Raw genomic sequence first — 15831 nt, 5'->3', positions numbered from 1 at the left:
CATTAATGATATACTGTATATAATGTATCAAAATTTGCAGCAACTTTTTGACATTATCACGTCAGAATTCAGTAAAAAAAAAGAATGGTTTGACAAAATATAAGTTATCATTAAATCTGAGCAAAACAAATACAAAAACACAAATTCCTACAGTCTAAAACTGATCTTGTAAAATTTAAAAGAAAGCAACAAATAATCTATTGCCAGAATATTTCCAAAATATGATCTTCCAAAAGTAGGGGGTTTAATTTAAAGATTGTAAGAGTTCGAACAACATTGAAAAAATTATCATTTGCCAATTTGTGGAAAAAAACTATGGAACAGAAAGAGTATGAAGCTAAAACAATGTTCAAACATAATTCAGTTTAAAAACAGGTATAAAGGTTATATGAATTTGTTTAATTAATTGTATTATTAGTTGTATTTTAAAGAATCGGTTGGATTAAATAAGTTTACACTTCTTCCTACTCTTTTTCCACATTTAAATGGAGAGCATTTTATTTATTATTTTAACTATTGTTCCGTTATCATTTCACATGTTTGAAATAAAGACACAAATCAATCAATTATAAGAATTTGCAATTAGTGTCCATTTTTTAAAAAGTTGTTATGGTGAAATTTAAATATATATTCATATAAACGACCTTCATACAGGATACCTCTCCACTCTGTACGAGTTTCATTTTGATGGACAAAAAGAAAAGTGGGTTCCCTGGAGTTCTCTGGTGTCCGAGTACGTTCACAACCCTGAGATGAAGTTTGTCGACATCCTGGGTTCGTAATCCTTCAGCTGGAAAAAAGAACAAAATAAGTGGAATGAAATAAATACTGTGGGCTTTTATGAAAGGCTCTGTTATTGTCTTTGATCCAGTGCCAACCATCGAAACCACACGGACCAACTGGATCTTAGAGCAGATGGTGAGAATAAAAAGGCCCGTGTTGTTAGTGGGAGAGTCTGGAACATCAAAGACCGCCACCGTCCTCAACTTCCTGAAAAACGTCAACGCGGATTCAACCGTACGTTCAAAGATGAAGTATCTATTGTTCTGCTTAATCATAAAAACATGTTTCTCTCGTTAGATTCATCTGATCGTCAACTTATCATCCAGAACAAATAAAAAAATACACAATCAAAAATATACAAAACATACTTAAACACAAACTCACAATTAAATTGATGCCAAACACAAATTAAGAGAAAATTATACAAAACAACAATAGAAATACACAAAAGGCGAATATAATAATACAGATAGATAACAAAAAAATACACAAAAATGACTACTTAAACACAAACTCACAAAATAAACTAATTCATGACAAACATGAGGTAAAAATACACAAAAGACTACAAAAACATAACAAAAAAACTACAAAAACACAAATAACAGAAACAATACAGAACTATGACAAAAATACACAAAAATGCCTCCAAAAACACACAAGATTTACTACAAAAATACAGAGAGAACAGAAAAATACACAAAACGACATAAAGAATACACAAAAATGACTCTGATCATTATTTTCTCATCCAGAAAATATATCACAAATAAAAAATAAATGAAATTTACCCCTTAAACACAAACTCACAAAATAAATTATTGATGCCGAATACACAAAATAAATAAATAATATAAAATGACCACAAAAATACACAAAAAAACATGTAAAAGAACAACAAAAACACAAATAGCAGAAATAATACAGACCTATAACAAAAACACACAAAATGTCTCAAAAAAACACACACGATGACTGACTACAAAAACACAGAAAGATAACAGAAAAATAGACAAAAATGACTCCTTAAACACCAAACACAGCGTTATTTGAAAAAATGATACAAAATCACCACAAAAACTCACAAAATACACAAAAATGACTCAAAATCACAAAAGAAATTAATGAATCAATGCTACACAAAATGGTTCCAAAAACACAAAAATAAATAATCAAAACATGTTTCTCTCATAGATTCCTCTGATCATTAACTTCTCGTCCAGAACTACGTCTCTGGATCTGCAGAGAAACCTGGAGGCCAACGTGGAGAAAAGAACCAAAGAGACGTACGGTCCTCCAGTGGGAAAACGGCTGCTGATCTTTATAGATGACATGAACATGCCTAAAGTACGTCCTCGAAACTCTTCATCTATATTCACATTCTTTCTTTATTCTGATTAGAAGTCTTTATTTCCCCTTCCTTGTGATGTTTTGATCTAGGTGGACAGTTATGGCACCCAGCAGCCCATAGCTCTTCTAAAGCTCCTGTTGGACCGTGGAGGAATCTACGACAGAGGAAAAGACCTCAACTACAAATCGCTCAAAGATCTGGACTTCATAGCTGCCATGGGACGTCCTGGAGGAGGAAGAAAACATGTAGATCAGCGCTTTACGTCACTATTCAGTGTCTTTAATGTCCCGTTCCCCTCGGTGGAGTCTCTACACCTCATTTATGGATCTGTTCTCAAAGGACACGTCAGCGTGAGTTTTTCTCTGATTCCGTATGAAAGCACGACTCTGAGCTTCACTCTGATAGTGTGATCTTCAGCCTTTTACAGAGGAAATCAGAAACATTTGTGATGACGTCACCTCCTGCACTCTGGAGCTGTACGACTCCATCATCAAAGATCTTCCACCAACTCCCTCCAAGTTTCACTACGTCTTCAACCTGAGGGATTTGTCCAGAGTTTATAACGGACTGATGCAAACCAAGCCCGACAGGTTTGTTCATTTATTTAATTTACTACTAGTAGCTCAGATGAATCCAGTGCTTTTGACTAATATTGAGTTTTCCCGTCGTTTCCAACAGATTTTCTACTGTTGCCCAGTTCATGCGTGTCTGGAGAAACGAATGCCTGAGAATCTTCCATGACCGACTCATTGATGAATCAGACAAAACTCTGGTAAAGCTGCAAACTTCATCTCGTTTAGTTTTTTTTTTTAATTTACTCATTTTGTTGTGTTACCAGGTCCAAGACCACATTAAGAAACTCATGGAGCAGCATTTTAAATCAGACTTGGAGGCGATTATGAGGGATCCAATCATTTTTGGAGATTACAGGACGGCCCTGAGTGAGACTGAGCCCAGATTCTACGAGGATATACAAGACTACGAGGCCTGCAAAGCTCTGTTTGAGGTAGTGTTCGTTAACAAAGAGAGTCTGGATTTTCTCTAGTGGAGACGTGGGCAACTGTTGGACACTAGCACCCAAAGTAAACACACCCATTTACACCAAAAACCACTGAATGACAGAAAAGTACACAAAATGTACTCAAAAAACACAAGACGACTATAAAAATACAGAAAAATAACAGAACAATACACAAAACTACATGAAAAATGACTCCATGAACACATCACAAAATAAATTGACGAATACAAAAACACACACATTGACTCCATAAACACAAATAACAGAAATAATACAGAACTATAACAAAAACACACAAAATGTACTAGAAAAATACATTAAAAATACACAAAATGATTCCAAAAACTAAAAATCACAACAAAAAATCACAAGATTGCAACAAAAATGACTTTTCTTTTCTTTAAATTTAACAGGAAGTCTTAGAGACGTACAAAGAGGAGGAGTCCAAAATGGATCTGGTGCTGTTTGAGGACGCTCTGGACCATGTGACCCGCGTTCACCGCATCATTCGTATTGAGCGTGGCCACGCCCTGCTGGTGGGAGTGGGCGGGTCCGGGAAGCAGTCTCTGACCCGATTGGCTGCGTTCTCAGCTGGCTGTGATGTGTTTGAGGTGGTTCTGAATAGAGGATACTGTGAGTCCAACCTCAGAGACGACCTCAGGGTTCTTTACCTGAAGCTGGGGATTGAAAACAAGAAGACGGTGTTCCTCTTTACCGACGCGCACGTAGCTGAGGAGGGATTTCTAGAACTTATAAACAACATGCTCACCACAGGTGCACAGGATTACACACCAAACATGCTCCTATTTTAAAGAATCTGTGATTAAATGTGTCTTTGTTTAAAGGAATCGTTCCTGCTTTATTTCCTGACGATGAGAAGGAATCTGTTATCGGACAAATCCGAGACGAGGCTCTAAAGATGGGATCAGGTTCTTCCAAAGATGCCGTATGGCAATACTTTGTCAACAAAAGTGCCAACAACCTGCATATTGTAATGGGAATGTCTCCTGATGGAGACACGCTGAGGACACGCTGTAGGAACTTTCCAGGTCTCAGATTTACATTTATACACAACAATATACAACAAAAACACACTAAATGCCTTCAAAAACACGCAAGACGACGATAAAATTACAGAAAAATTACAGAAAAATACACAAAACCGCATTAACAAACTAATTGAAGCCAAACATACAAAATAACAACAAAAATGTCTCCAAAAACATGCAAAACAACAACAGAAACACAAATAGCAACAAAACAAAAATACACAAAATGCCTCAAAAAAAAACTGCCTACATAATCAATCAATCAATCTTTTATTTGTATAGCGCCAAATCATAACCAATGGTATCTCAAGGCACTTTACAGTAGAGCAGTCTTAAGGACGGACTCTTCATTTTATGGATACACACATATGCATATATACGTATATACACATACATATGTATCCCACACCCAACAAGAATTCATCATGGCGGCAAGGAAAACCTTCTGTTAAGCAGCAGGAACCTTGTGTGGATCCCATTCCTATGATGAACAGCCATCCACGTTATGCTGTGTTGGGTGTGTGCAGAGGAAAGGGTGGAGACAGAGCCGCTGAGTCTCTGTAACTCCACACTGAGGATCCCACGGACCTGCAAGACAAAAGCCAGAAGGAGTACAGGAGCAAACACACAAGGGAGTAAGCAGACATAGAGGGAGTGTTTGAAAGAGGAATGGGACCCTCTCCGGTCCCTCTCTAACCTAAATGACCTCTCTCTTAACGCCCTCTCCAACCTCTCTCCAACCGAGCATGCCAGACCCCCCCCCCCGGCAGTCTATGCCTATTGCATCTTAATTATGAGCTATGAGCTGGTTCCTAACTAAAAGCTTTATCAAAGAGGAATGTTTTGAGCCTAACCTTAAAGGTAGAGAGGGTGTCTGCCCCCCGAACCGTGGTTGGTAGATGGTTCCAGAGAAGTGGGGCCTGATAACTGAAAGCTCTTCCTCCTATACTACTTTTAGAGATGAATGGAACAACGAGTAGTCCAGCATTTTGAGAGCGTAGTGTTCTGGGGGGATTGTATGGCACTACAAGCTCCTTGAGATAGACTGGTGCCTGTCCATTTAGGGCTTTATAAGTGAGAAGAAGAATCTTGAATTCTATTCTATATTTTATGGGAAGCCAATGCAGAGAGGCTAATACAGGAGTAATGTGATCTCTTCTCCTAGTTTTAGTCAGTACACGTGCTGCAGCATTTTGAACCAGCTGAAGTGTCTTAAGCGACTTGCTCGGGCAGCCTGCTAAAAGAGAATTACAATAATCCAGTCTAGAGGTAACAAAAGCATGGACTAGTTTTTCGGCGTACATAATGATGTAGAAAGATAACAGAAAATTACACAAAATGAGATTGAAAAGACACAAAAAAGACTCAAACACAAAATCACAAAATAAATAACAGAGGCCAAAAAACATACAAAACAACAACAAAAACAGAACTGGCAAAAATAAAACAGAGCTATAACAAAAATACACAAAAAAATTGAAAAACACACATATTAACTGTCATTTTCTGTGTAACTTTACTCACTAATACGATGTATTTCCTGTGTGTGTGTGTGTGTGTGTGTGTCAGGGCTGATGAATAATACAGTGATAGACTGGTTCTTACCGTGGCCTCCACAGGCTCTGCTGGCAGTGGCTCAGTCCTTCCTTGGTATGAAAATAAACATCTTCTGTTTAATGAAGTCTAATATTCAGTCTAAACTGTGAGTTAATAGTTTTACTTTTGCTTTTATTCCCAGGTGAGAATCCAATGATTCCGTCCACGTTGTCTGCAGCGGTCACAGAGCACGTGTGCATGGTCCACACGTCTGTGGGCGACTACAGCAGGAAGTTCCTCCAGAAACTCAGACGCTGCAACTACGTGACACCAAAAAACTATTTAAACTTTATTAATAACTACACTAACCTCCTGAAGGAGAAGGACCAGGACATCCTTGGTGAGATGAGGGAATGTATTGGATGTGAGATGCTTTAGTGAGATAAAGAGCAGCGGTTCTCAACCTTGGGGTCGTGAGACTCCTGTCTCCACATGACTGTTCTTCAATGTTCATGTCTGTGTTCAACCACCTTCAGCTACAGTGGGGGTCCCGGCCAGTGACGTGCCGTGACCACTAGGGTTGGGTAGGCACGTTGCAAATCGAGACCACCAATGACAATTTCATATGTTTCAGCTGACAAGTGTTAATCAAACAAAACAACATTATTTAATATAGCCTCCATACTCTACTCTAACGACAAGATATATCTCAGGAACTGACTGCGTATGTGCAAACACATAAAAACACGCTATGGGAACAGTGGCAGAGCAACAATGTGCGTTTGAGAGAGGGTGTGGCCTCCTCCTGGCTCCTCCTCCTGCCTTACAGCGGAGTGAGACTGTGCAGCGTCTCTGTCGTACCAGGAAATGTTTAGTCATTTAGGCTATGAAACACACAAAATGCTGACACTTTCAAACTTATAAGTACAGTAGGCTATCGTAAATTGAAAAATAAATAATTTATAATTAAAACAAATAATCAAAATATGAATTCACCCTTGGGTAGGCACTGCCTACCTTGGCTACCCTGACTTCATGTCACTTGTTCCTGCTCTCTGGGACCTTTATTTTGGGGGTTGAGAACCACTGCTCTACGGTTCCTGGGTAGAGGATTAAGCTTTGGTTTCTTCCAGGCCAGTGTGAGCGTTTAGACGGAGGTTTGGATAAACTAAAAGAAGCCAGTGTGAAGATAGAAGAGCTGAAAGTGAAGCTGGCCGATCAGAAGATCGTTCTTGATAAAAAGTCCACAGCGTGTAACGCTCTGCTGGAGGAAATCGCCACAAACACCAGCGTAGGTCAGTGGTCTGCGTACTATCGTTTGATCAAACGTGTACTGTACATGCTACTGTCCATACTTACCAACACTTTGTTTTTATCAAGCCGAGGAAAAGAAGGTTCTGGCAGAGGAGAAAGCCAAGAACGTTGTAGAACAGAACAAAGTCATCGCTGTGGAGAAGAAAGAAGCTGAAGATTCCCTGGCAGCAGCTCTACCGGCTTTTGAAGCTGCTCGCTCCGCCCTGCAGGACTTAGACAAGTCAGACGTCACAGACATCAGGTAATGTTCTCCTCTCACACTGTCCTAGAAATCAGAAGATTCAAAATAAAATGCTTTTAAGAAACAAAAACACGAGCTTCAATATTATCCTAGAGATTTGATCATAGAAAGTGAGTTAGAGACATGATTAGTTTGAGTTTAGTTTATGAGTTTAACACACAATAAGGATTACATTAAACTGAATTAGAAACAGAAGAGAGTGAAAGGAACTCTCTTCTACAGAGAATATCGGGCCACAGGGGGCGTGGCCAGCCTGGAAGAACTGTCAAGTTGGCCACGCCCAGAAAGAACTCAAAAGGACACATGAAAACGATCAGCAGATACCTCTGAGGAAAGCTGACTGTTGAAAATTGAAACATGTCAGGATATCAAAGTAAATTTCCTGAAAAAAATTGTCTGAATAAATGAAACATTAACCATTAAACTTTAAAAAGAAAACAAAATAAACTTGTTGGATTTAAACAAAGGATAAATCAATGAATAATACATCAATAAACAAACCTTATGTACAAAATGTTTGTTTGCTGATGATTCCAAATGACTTTACAGTTTTTTTGTGGATAAAATTGATATGTTTCCAAATTCAATTCTCATCCACTAGAACACCTAAAAATATGACATGAGATAATATCATTTAGCTCGACTGAAACTCTAACATAGTCCTTATCGACACTCCTACCTCTTCCTGCTATGAAACACTATGAAACTTGACTTTTTAATATTTAATGAAAGTTTATTAAGTTTGAACCATTTTGTAACTGTTATTTATTAAAATCACTCTAATAAGTCCATTCTGTGGTTTCCATCTGTTCAGGTCGTTTGCTAAGCCACCCAAACAGGTGCAGGTGGTGTGTGAGTGCATCCTGGTGCTTCGCGGCTATAAAGAAATCAGCTGGAAGGCGGCGAAGGGGATGATGTCTGAAGCTAACTTCCTGCGTTCGCTAATGGAAATGGACTGTGATTCTATTGGAAACCAACAGGTCAGGACTGTTAAAGGTGAGCGGTTCAATATTCCTGACTCGGTTTTCTCTTCTTTTTCTGTATTTGGAGAGAAATATTCATTTGGAGCTAATTTGAGAAAAAATATGTCCTTGTCTGATAGTTTTTAACACATTAATCCCAACAAGATTTCTTTTGTCTTCTTTAGTCGACACCTCTGAGGAAGACTGACAGTTGGCAGTCTAAACATGTCAGGAGATCAAAGTAAATTTCCTGAAAAAAGTTGTCTGAATAAATAAAGTCATAACATAATATTTAAAAAAAGAATCTTGATGGAATTATAATGTGGAAATCAAGGAAACATCAAAGCGATCAGCAGATGCCTCTGATGAAGACTGGCAGTTGTCAGTCTAAATATGTCAGGAGATCAAAGTGGATTTCCTGAGAAAATTTGTCTGAATAAATTAAATCTTCTTTTACATCTTTTTTTCTGGAAAAATGTGAGCCACTGAAATATTAAGTATATATTGTTTAATAAAGCAGAAACATCTAGTTCACCTATATTTATAGTTTTGCTAGTTCGACTGATGATTTTCAGCACTTTTCCTTTTCACTCCATAATAATAATAATAATAATAATGCATTGAATTTTATACAGCGCTTTATCACTCAAAGTTGCTTTACAGAATTAAGGCATTATTCTTTCACTCACCATTCATTAGTAGCTTACCACCACTCACTTAGTGGTGGTAAGCTACTAATATAGCCACAGCTGCCCTGGGGCAGACTGACACAAGCGAGGCTGCCATCGGCCCCTCCCACCGCCACCAACACTCACTCACACACCACATTCATACTAGGCAATGTGGGTGAAGTGCCTTGCCCAAAGACACAGATACCACTGCAGTGACTGTCCCCCCACTGTGGCCCCTGGAATTCTCAGTGGTCTCCATCATCTATTAACCAGGACCAGACCTGCTTAGCTTCAGAGATCTAACCAGACATTTGGTATTAGAACAGGAACCATTGAGTTGTAGCTCAGTGTGTGATGGTAACGGAGTGGAAAGGCCTTCATCATTTAACCCCATGTTAAACAAACATTACCACGATTCAACAACAAATGTGTCCCTAATGAAAATTTCTCCCTTATCTTCTTCATTTCAGGTTTTCTGAAAACCCTCAATGCCACTTTAGAAGACATGGAAAGCATCAGTAAGGCCGGAGCAGGAATGTTCAAGTTTGTAAAAGCCACCATGAGTTACTGTGAAATATCTAGAGAAATCAAACCAAAGAGAGAGAAGGTAGAGTTTGTTTAGTGTTATTCCACCATCTTTTCTTCAAAGTACAGTTAAACAGCTGTACTGCCAATGTGTTTAAGGTGGCAAACCTCGAGAAGAACTTCTTCCAGAGTAAGAAAGAGTTGGAGCGTATTCAAAGTGAGCTGAGTGACCTTCATCGTGAGATACAAGCTCTACAAGATAAATACCAAAGTGCTGTGGAGGAGAAACAGCTGCTACAGGAGGAAGCTGAAGTGATGGAAGCACGACTTATTGCTGCTGATGAACTCATCTCTGGCCTGAGCTCAGAGAACCAACGGTGAGCCTGCTACTTAAACAGTGTGCTGACACGCTCTGGTGGCTGAAGTTAGCGAAGAATCAGTATGCTTTTGGGTGGGAGTGCTTCTATCTTCAGGGTTTGTGTATCTTCAACAGTCCTTGATTTACTCTCTAACTTCAGCCACCAGAGCGTGTCAGTGCACTGTTTAAGGGAGAGTAAAGATCCCTTAAGAGAGCTCTTCTTCTCTGCTTCATTGTCTACTGCAAAACTGCAGAGTTAGAACTGGCGCCCTCTGCGGTCAGATTTTTTTCAAGCCACAACAGTTTTTATCCTCTTTCTGTAAACAAGAGATTTACATCAACATCTTTCACTTTTCCCGGATTTGGAAAGCAACTGAAAGTAGCACAAGTTGTCATTTTGACTGAAAAAGCTGCCAAATGATCTAAAAAGCTGCCAAATGATCTAAAATGATCTAAAAAGCTTCCAAATAATCTAAAATGATCTAAAAAGCTCCTAAATAATCTATAAATCAGGCTTGAATGCTTCAGTCCAATATAAAACAATGGGATGTTTACAGGCAGTGGGGCCATGTGACATCATCGATCACATGATTTCAAGATGGAGGAACACAGATTTTAAAACTGTAAAGTACAGACATTTTCAAAAGGAAATTAAATCAATACTGTTCATAATTATGTGTTTTATTAGACATAGATCTACTAACATTTCAAAGATGTTTTGCCAAACTTGTGAAAACAGTGGAGGATCTTTGTAACAATCACACAAACTGAATCTAACGTACAATCCCTCTCCTTTATTTTCTTACCAACACAGATGGACAAAGGATCTGGATGAGTTAAAGCAGCAGCGTGTGTGTCTCGTGGGCGATTGTCTGATCTCTGCAGCGTTCCTGAGCTACCAGGGAGCGTTCAGCTGGGACTTCAGGAATGAAATGGTTTATAAAACGTGGGCTCAGGACGTCCAACACAGACGGATCCCACTGAGTCAGCCTTTCAGAGTGGAAACTATCCTCACAGATGAAGTTCAGATCAGCAAGTAAGGATTGTTTAAAGAACTGCGACTACTTCTGTGGTCAGATATATTGATACGTTTTAGTTTGTTGTTGTTTGTGAGTTCAGAGTTGCTTTGCCTATTTTTGTTGTTGTGTGTTTTTCCTGTAATTTTTGTTTATTTTGTTGTCGTTTTTCTTTCCTTTTTTGGTTGCTTTTGTGTTTTCATTGTTGTTTTGTGTGTTTTTCTGTGGTTTATATCTATTTGTGTAATTTTGCTTAATTCTGTTTTTGTTTTATATATTATTCTGTCATTCTGTATATTTTTGTTGTTTTGTTTGTTTTTCCTGTCATTTTTCATATATTTTTGTTGCCATTAGTGTCTTTTTTTCTGTCCTTTTTGTTGTTTCATTGTTAACTTGTTTGTTAAAGTAATATTTGCATATTTATGTTGTTGTTTTGTGTGTTTTCAATGGGGTTTTGTTAGTTTTTCTATCATTCTGAATCTTTTTGTTGTTTTGTGTATTATAAAATATTTTGTGTGTTTTTGGAGTAATATTCTGTATTATTTTTGTTATTTTGTGCTTTTACTTTGGGGGGCGCTCAAGCTTAGACCAAGAGCTGCATGGGGCCCCTGGGCCGGCAGTTTCCCATCTCTAATCTATTATATATCTACACTTCTTAAAGAAGTTGATCTTTGAAGATACATCTGTTCAGAAGCTCAGAAGATTTCAGTTTCTCCTGTAGGATTTGCTCTTTGGAGATACTTCAGGTGGGCCATGATTGATGTGATATCTGTGATGTTGTGACAGGTGGGGTTCAGAGGGTTTACCTCCTGACGAGCTCTCGGTGCAGAATGAAATCCTTTCAACCAGAGGAAGCAGATTTCCTCTGTGCATCGACCCTCAGCAGCAAGCCCTCAACTGGATCAGGAAGAAAGAGGAAAAGAACAACCTGAAGGTATGATGTGTAGTTGTGTAGAACACCTGAACACTTACTTCTTATCTGTTTTCCCAGATCTCCTCGTTCAACGACCCAGACTTTCTAAACCACCTGGAGATGGCCATCAAATACGGCTCTCCGCTCCTCTTCCAAGACGTGGACGAATACATCGACCCAGTGATCAACAACGTGCTGGAGAAGAGTCTGAAAGGTGCAGAGGGTCGACAGGTGGTCCTGCTGGGGGACAAGGAGGTGGATTTTGATCCCAGCTTCAGACTTTACCTCAACACCAAGCTGTCAAACCCTAAATATTCCCCGTCTGTTTTTGGACGAGCTCTGGTCATCAACTACACTGGTGAGTGAGCTTGGATCTCACGAAAACAGCTTCTGTGCACGTTTCTAAAGTCTTCTCTCTGTGGCGTGTGCACGTGTGCAGTGACCCTCAAAGGTCTGGAGGAGCAGCTGCTCAGCGTCATCATGGGCTACGAGAAGAAGCAGCTGGAGGAGCAGCGAGAGCAGCTGATCCTGGAGACCAGCAGCAACGAGAAGCTGCTGAAGAGTCTCGGAGACGCGTTGCTCAGAGAACTGGCAACGTCCACGGGCAACATGCTGGACAACACGGAGCTGGTCCACACTTTGAAAACCACCAAGCTCAAAGCCCAGGAGGTCAGTTTTCTATTGGAGGAGAAAAGTCCCGATCTGAATGCTGCTGCTTTAAAAAATCGGGAAAAGTTTAAGATGTCGATGTAAACCTCTTTTGTTTAGTGAATAAAAACTGTTGAGGCCCGAAAAAAATCTGTGAAACCAGAGGGCGACAGTTCCAACTCTGCGGTTTGGTAGTAGACAATGAAGCAGAGAAGAAGAGCTCTCTGAAGGGACCTTTACTTTCCCTTAACCAGTGCGCAGACACGCTCTGGTGGCTGAAGTTAGTGAATAATCAGTAAAATTTTTGAAAGTTTACAGATTTTTTCTTCTATCCCCAGGTCTTTGAGAAACTCCAGCTGGCTGAGAAGACTTCAGAAGACATCGATAAACACAGAGACGGTTACCGGCCAGCGGCTAGGCGCGGCGCCGTCCTGTTTTTTGCGCTGACAGAAATGGCGCTGGTTAACAGCATGTACCAGTACTCCCTCGCCTCCTACCTGGAGGTGTTCCACTACTCGCTGAGGAAATCCCTCCCCGACGCTTCGCTGCAGAAAAGACTGGAAAACATCATGAACACTCTGACCTACAGCGTTTATAGCTACGGATGTAAAGGTAAAGCACGTTAGACCAGTGGTTCTCCACCTTTGCAGGTATCAACTCCCAAAATAAAGGTCCCAGAGAGCAGGGACCCCCACTGTATCTGAAGGTGGTTGAACACAGACATGAACATTGAAGAACAGTCATGTGGAGACAGGACCATCTATAAGGGGGAATAAAGGAGAGATTTTTGGGGTCCATCCATAAAGTCAGTAAAATGATGGTCTATTGTTCTATGAATCTGTGATAACCACATTTATTTATTCATCTGAATAATATCCACTGTTATCCAGGAATGTTTATTATTATTATTATAGTCATCTTAAAGATGGAAATCCTGGTTTTAATCATTAATAAAATGAGTTCAAAGTGACCAAAAATGGTGGAAAAGGTGATGAAATGAGATTTTAAAAACCACAGAAATTGGTTAAAAGTTGTGAATTGAAGTGAGCAAAAACAGACAGAAAAAGTAATAAAAATAGGTTCAAACATGGTGAGTTTGGTGGAGTTGGGTTGAGAACTGCTGTGTTAGAGGACGAATAATGAATCATCTCCACTGACTCCTTTGATCTTCTTCAGGTCTGTTTGAGAAACACAAGCTGCTCTTTTCCTTTAATCTGACCATAAAGATGGAGCAGGCAGAGGACAGGGTTCCTCAGGAGGAGCTGGACTTCTTCATCAAAGGTCAGACTCGTTAATCCATCCATATTCTGAAGGAAACTAACATACACAGTATCTCCTTCTTCTTCTTCCTGTGTATATTCAGGTAACCTGTCTCTGGAGAAAAGCCATTTGAAGAAGCCAGCTGACTGGGTTCCAGACCAGGGCTGGGAGGATGTGGTGAAACTGGCTGAGATCTTTCCTCACCAGTTTGGATCTCTGCCCAACGACGTTAGAAACTGTTCCTCTGAATGGAAACGCGTAGGTGACCACGGTCAGAATAACACAGTGGGTAACTTGCATGTTCTCAACTCACAGTCTTTGGTCTTCATTGTAACTCCAGTGGTTCGACCTGGACGATCCAGAACAATCCGTGTTTCCTGGTAGTTATGGAGAGAAGCTCTCAGCCTTCCAGAAGCTTCTGTTGCTGCGCTGCTTCAGAGTGGACAGAGTCTACAGAGCAGTGAGAGATTATATCACGCTGACCATGAGTGAAAGGTGAATGTGTTCATCAGTGTTAGTGTGTGTCTCACACCTGTTTAAAGGAATTATTTTATTTGAGTTAATATTGCACAATAATACAATTTAAATACAAATTCTATTGATAAAAACAAAAAAGGGAAGAAGCAAAGGCCTTTCCTTTTCCCTCCACACACTCATTATCATTATTAAGTCTTACTCGTCCCACAGTTTTCAATCGATTTAGAAAAGTAAAGTATCAAAACGTGGATCATTTCTGAACATTATGCTATGTATTGTTTTTTTATAACTCTTAAACTTTTTGCGTTATTCCACCTTTTCATTTTCCATCCACTTCATCACACAGTAAAGCTGATGGTCCTTTGATGTTTGTCACTAGCCAATCAGGAGCCAGCAGAGGGAAACGTTCGCCTTTGAAGTTTGTCACCGTTCGTTATTTACAGTTACTTGGTTACTCAGCTACTTAGTTACAGTTGTATGGTCATCTTGGGAAATGCTGTCTCCTGATTGGTGGATGACATCGGGTGCTTTTCAACTCTGCATCCTCACCTTCATTTTCTTCATGAAATACAAAATATTGTAGTTATTAATACCTATTATTAACTGTTGAACACCGGCATTCATATTATTTATGTATCAAACATATATTATCTCATCTTAATATTCATGAATTTGTAAAGGACGTAAACAACTTAAATTCATCACTGAGTTCATTCCATCATTTTACAACAGAAATACATCCAGACTTCACATATTCATAACTCTTCAATTATTTTTACTCTCTTACTTTAAAGAAGTTTTGAATACTATCAGAAACTATATTATTTCACCTCTCGTGGGAAACCCAGCAGCTCCATATAAGGCTAGACCAGGTGGCTCCGCCCACAGCTTCACCTCACATCTCAGGCAGAAGATTACCAGCACCAACATACAGTAGATAATGTGGACCGTCACATACTTCATACATTATCTCTAATATTTTATATATACAACATCCTGCAATTTTAAGGTTTTTAGTTGAATAAATAATGTATTAGTTGCATTAATATATCCTACTGTATTAATAATTCTAATAATAGCTCTTTTTTGTAATTGTACTAATGTATCTATAATAGATTCTCCTGCATCTCTACACATTAAGTGAATTAGGACGAAACCAAAGAACATCAAATAGAAGCTTTGTTTGTATCAGGTTCGTTCAGCCTCCCATCATCAGCTTTGACGCCATCTACGAGCAGAGCACACCTTCGTCTCCTATCGTCATCATCCTCAGTCCTGGGTCGGACCCTGCTGGTGACCTCATGAAGCTCGCCGAGCGCTGCGGCTTCGTCGGGAGCAGGTTCAAACTGCTGGCTATGGGCCAAGGCCAGGAGAAGGTGATGATGATGATGATGATGGTGATGATGATGAATAAGTGAAGAAGAAGAGTGGTGATGGTGGTGGGGTGATGTGCATGTGATGAAGGTGGCCCTGGAGCTGCTGGAGAAGGCGTGGTCTCGTGGTCATTGGTTGATGCTACAGAACTGTCACCTGATGCTGAAGTGGCTCAAAGACCTGGAGAAGGTCCTGGACCTCATCACCAAACCTCACCCCAAGTTCCGTCTGTGGATCACCACCGACCCCGTCAACGACTTCCCCGTCGGAATCTTGCAGAAGTCCCTGAAGGTACCACAGAGGTTTGCATGTTCTCCCTTTCTCCTGCTGCG

The 15831-nt window shown here is 39.7% G+C and overlaps 1 protein-coding gene across 1 annotated transcript in view; it reads left to right on the top strand.

Annotated features, from left to right (window-relative positions):
- Nucleotides 1–15831, top strand: part of dnah10 (dynein axonemal heavy chain 10) — a 68562-nt gene that overhangs the window by 48617 nt on the left and 4114 nt on the right. The window contains exons 44-69 of the mRNA XM_028437192.1: nucleotides 655–774; nucleotides 872–1017; nucleotides 1978–2130; nucleotides 2224–2484; nucleotides 2552–2724; nucleotides 2813–2906; nucleotides 2973–3140; nucleotides 3569–3929; nucleotides 4001–4204; nucleotides 5774–5854; nucleotides 5943–6140; nucleotides 6874–7035; nucleotides 7121–7295; nucleotides 8110–8291; nucleotides 9399–9535; nucleotides 9613–9830; nucleotides 10626–10847; nucleotides 11614–11761; nucleotides 11819–12098; nucleotides 12180–12409; nucleotides 12727–13000; nucleotides 13565–13669; nucleotides 13752–13906; nucleotides 13989–14143; nucleotides 15318–15501; nucleotides 15590–15790. Of these exons, the coding sequence (XP_028292993.1) occupies nucleotides 655–774; nucleotides 872–1017; nucleotides 1978–2130; nucleotides 2224–2484; nucleotides 2552–2724; nucleotides 2813–2906; nucleotides 2973–3140; nucleotides 3569–3929; nucleotides 4001–4204; nucleotides 5774–5854; nucleotides 5943–6140; nucleotides 6874–7035; nucleotides 7121–7295; nucleotides 8110–8291; nucleotides 9399–9535; nucleotides 9613–9830; nucleotides 10626–10847; nucleotides 11614–11761; nucleotides 11819–12098; nucleotides 12180–12409; nucleotides 12727–13000; nucleotides 13565–13669; nucleotides 13752–13906; nucleotides 13989–14143; nucleotides 15318–15501; nucleotides 15590–15790 (4787 nt within the window). The remainder of the gene's footprint in view (nucleotides 1–654; nucleotides 775–871; nucleotides 1018–1977; nucleotides 2131–2223; nucleotides 2485–2551; nucleotides 2725–2812; nucleotides 2907–2972; nucleotides 3141–3568; nucleotides 3930–4000; nucleotides 4205–5773; nucleotides 5855–5942; nucleotides 6141–6873; nucleotides 7036–7120; nucleotides 7296–8109; nucleotides 8292–9398; nucleotides 9536–9612; nucleotides 9831–10625; nucleotides 10848–11613; nucleotides 11762–11818; nucleotides 12099–12179; nucleotides 12410–12726; nucleotides 13001–13564; nucleotides 13670–13751; nucleotides 13907–13988; nucleotides 14144–15317; nucleotides 15502–15589; nucleotides 15791–15831) is intronic.

Source organism: Gouania willdenowi, chromosome 22 (genome assembly GCF_900634775.1).
Source record: "Gouania willdenowi chromosome 22, fGouWil2.1, whole genome shotgun sequence".
Lineage (NCBI taxonomy): Eukaryota > Metazoa > Chordata > Actinopteri > Blenniiformes > Gobiesocidae > Gouania > Gouania willdenowi.
This window is presented reverse-complemented; position numbering and strand designations above follow the sequence as displayed.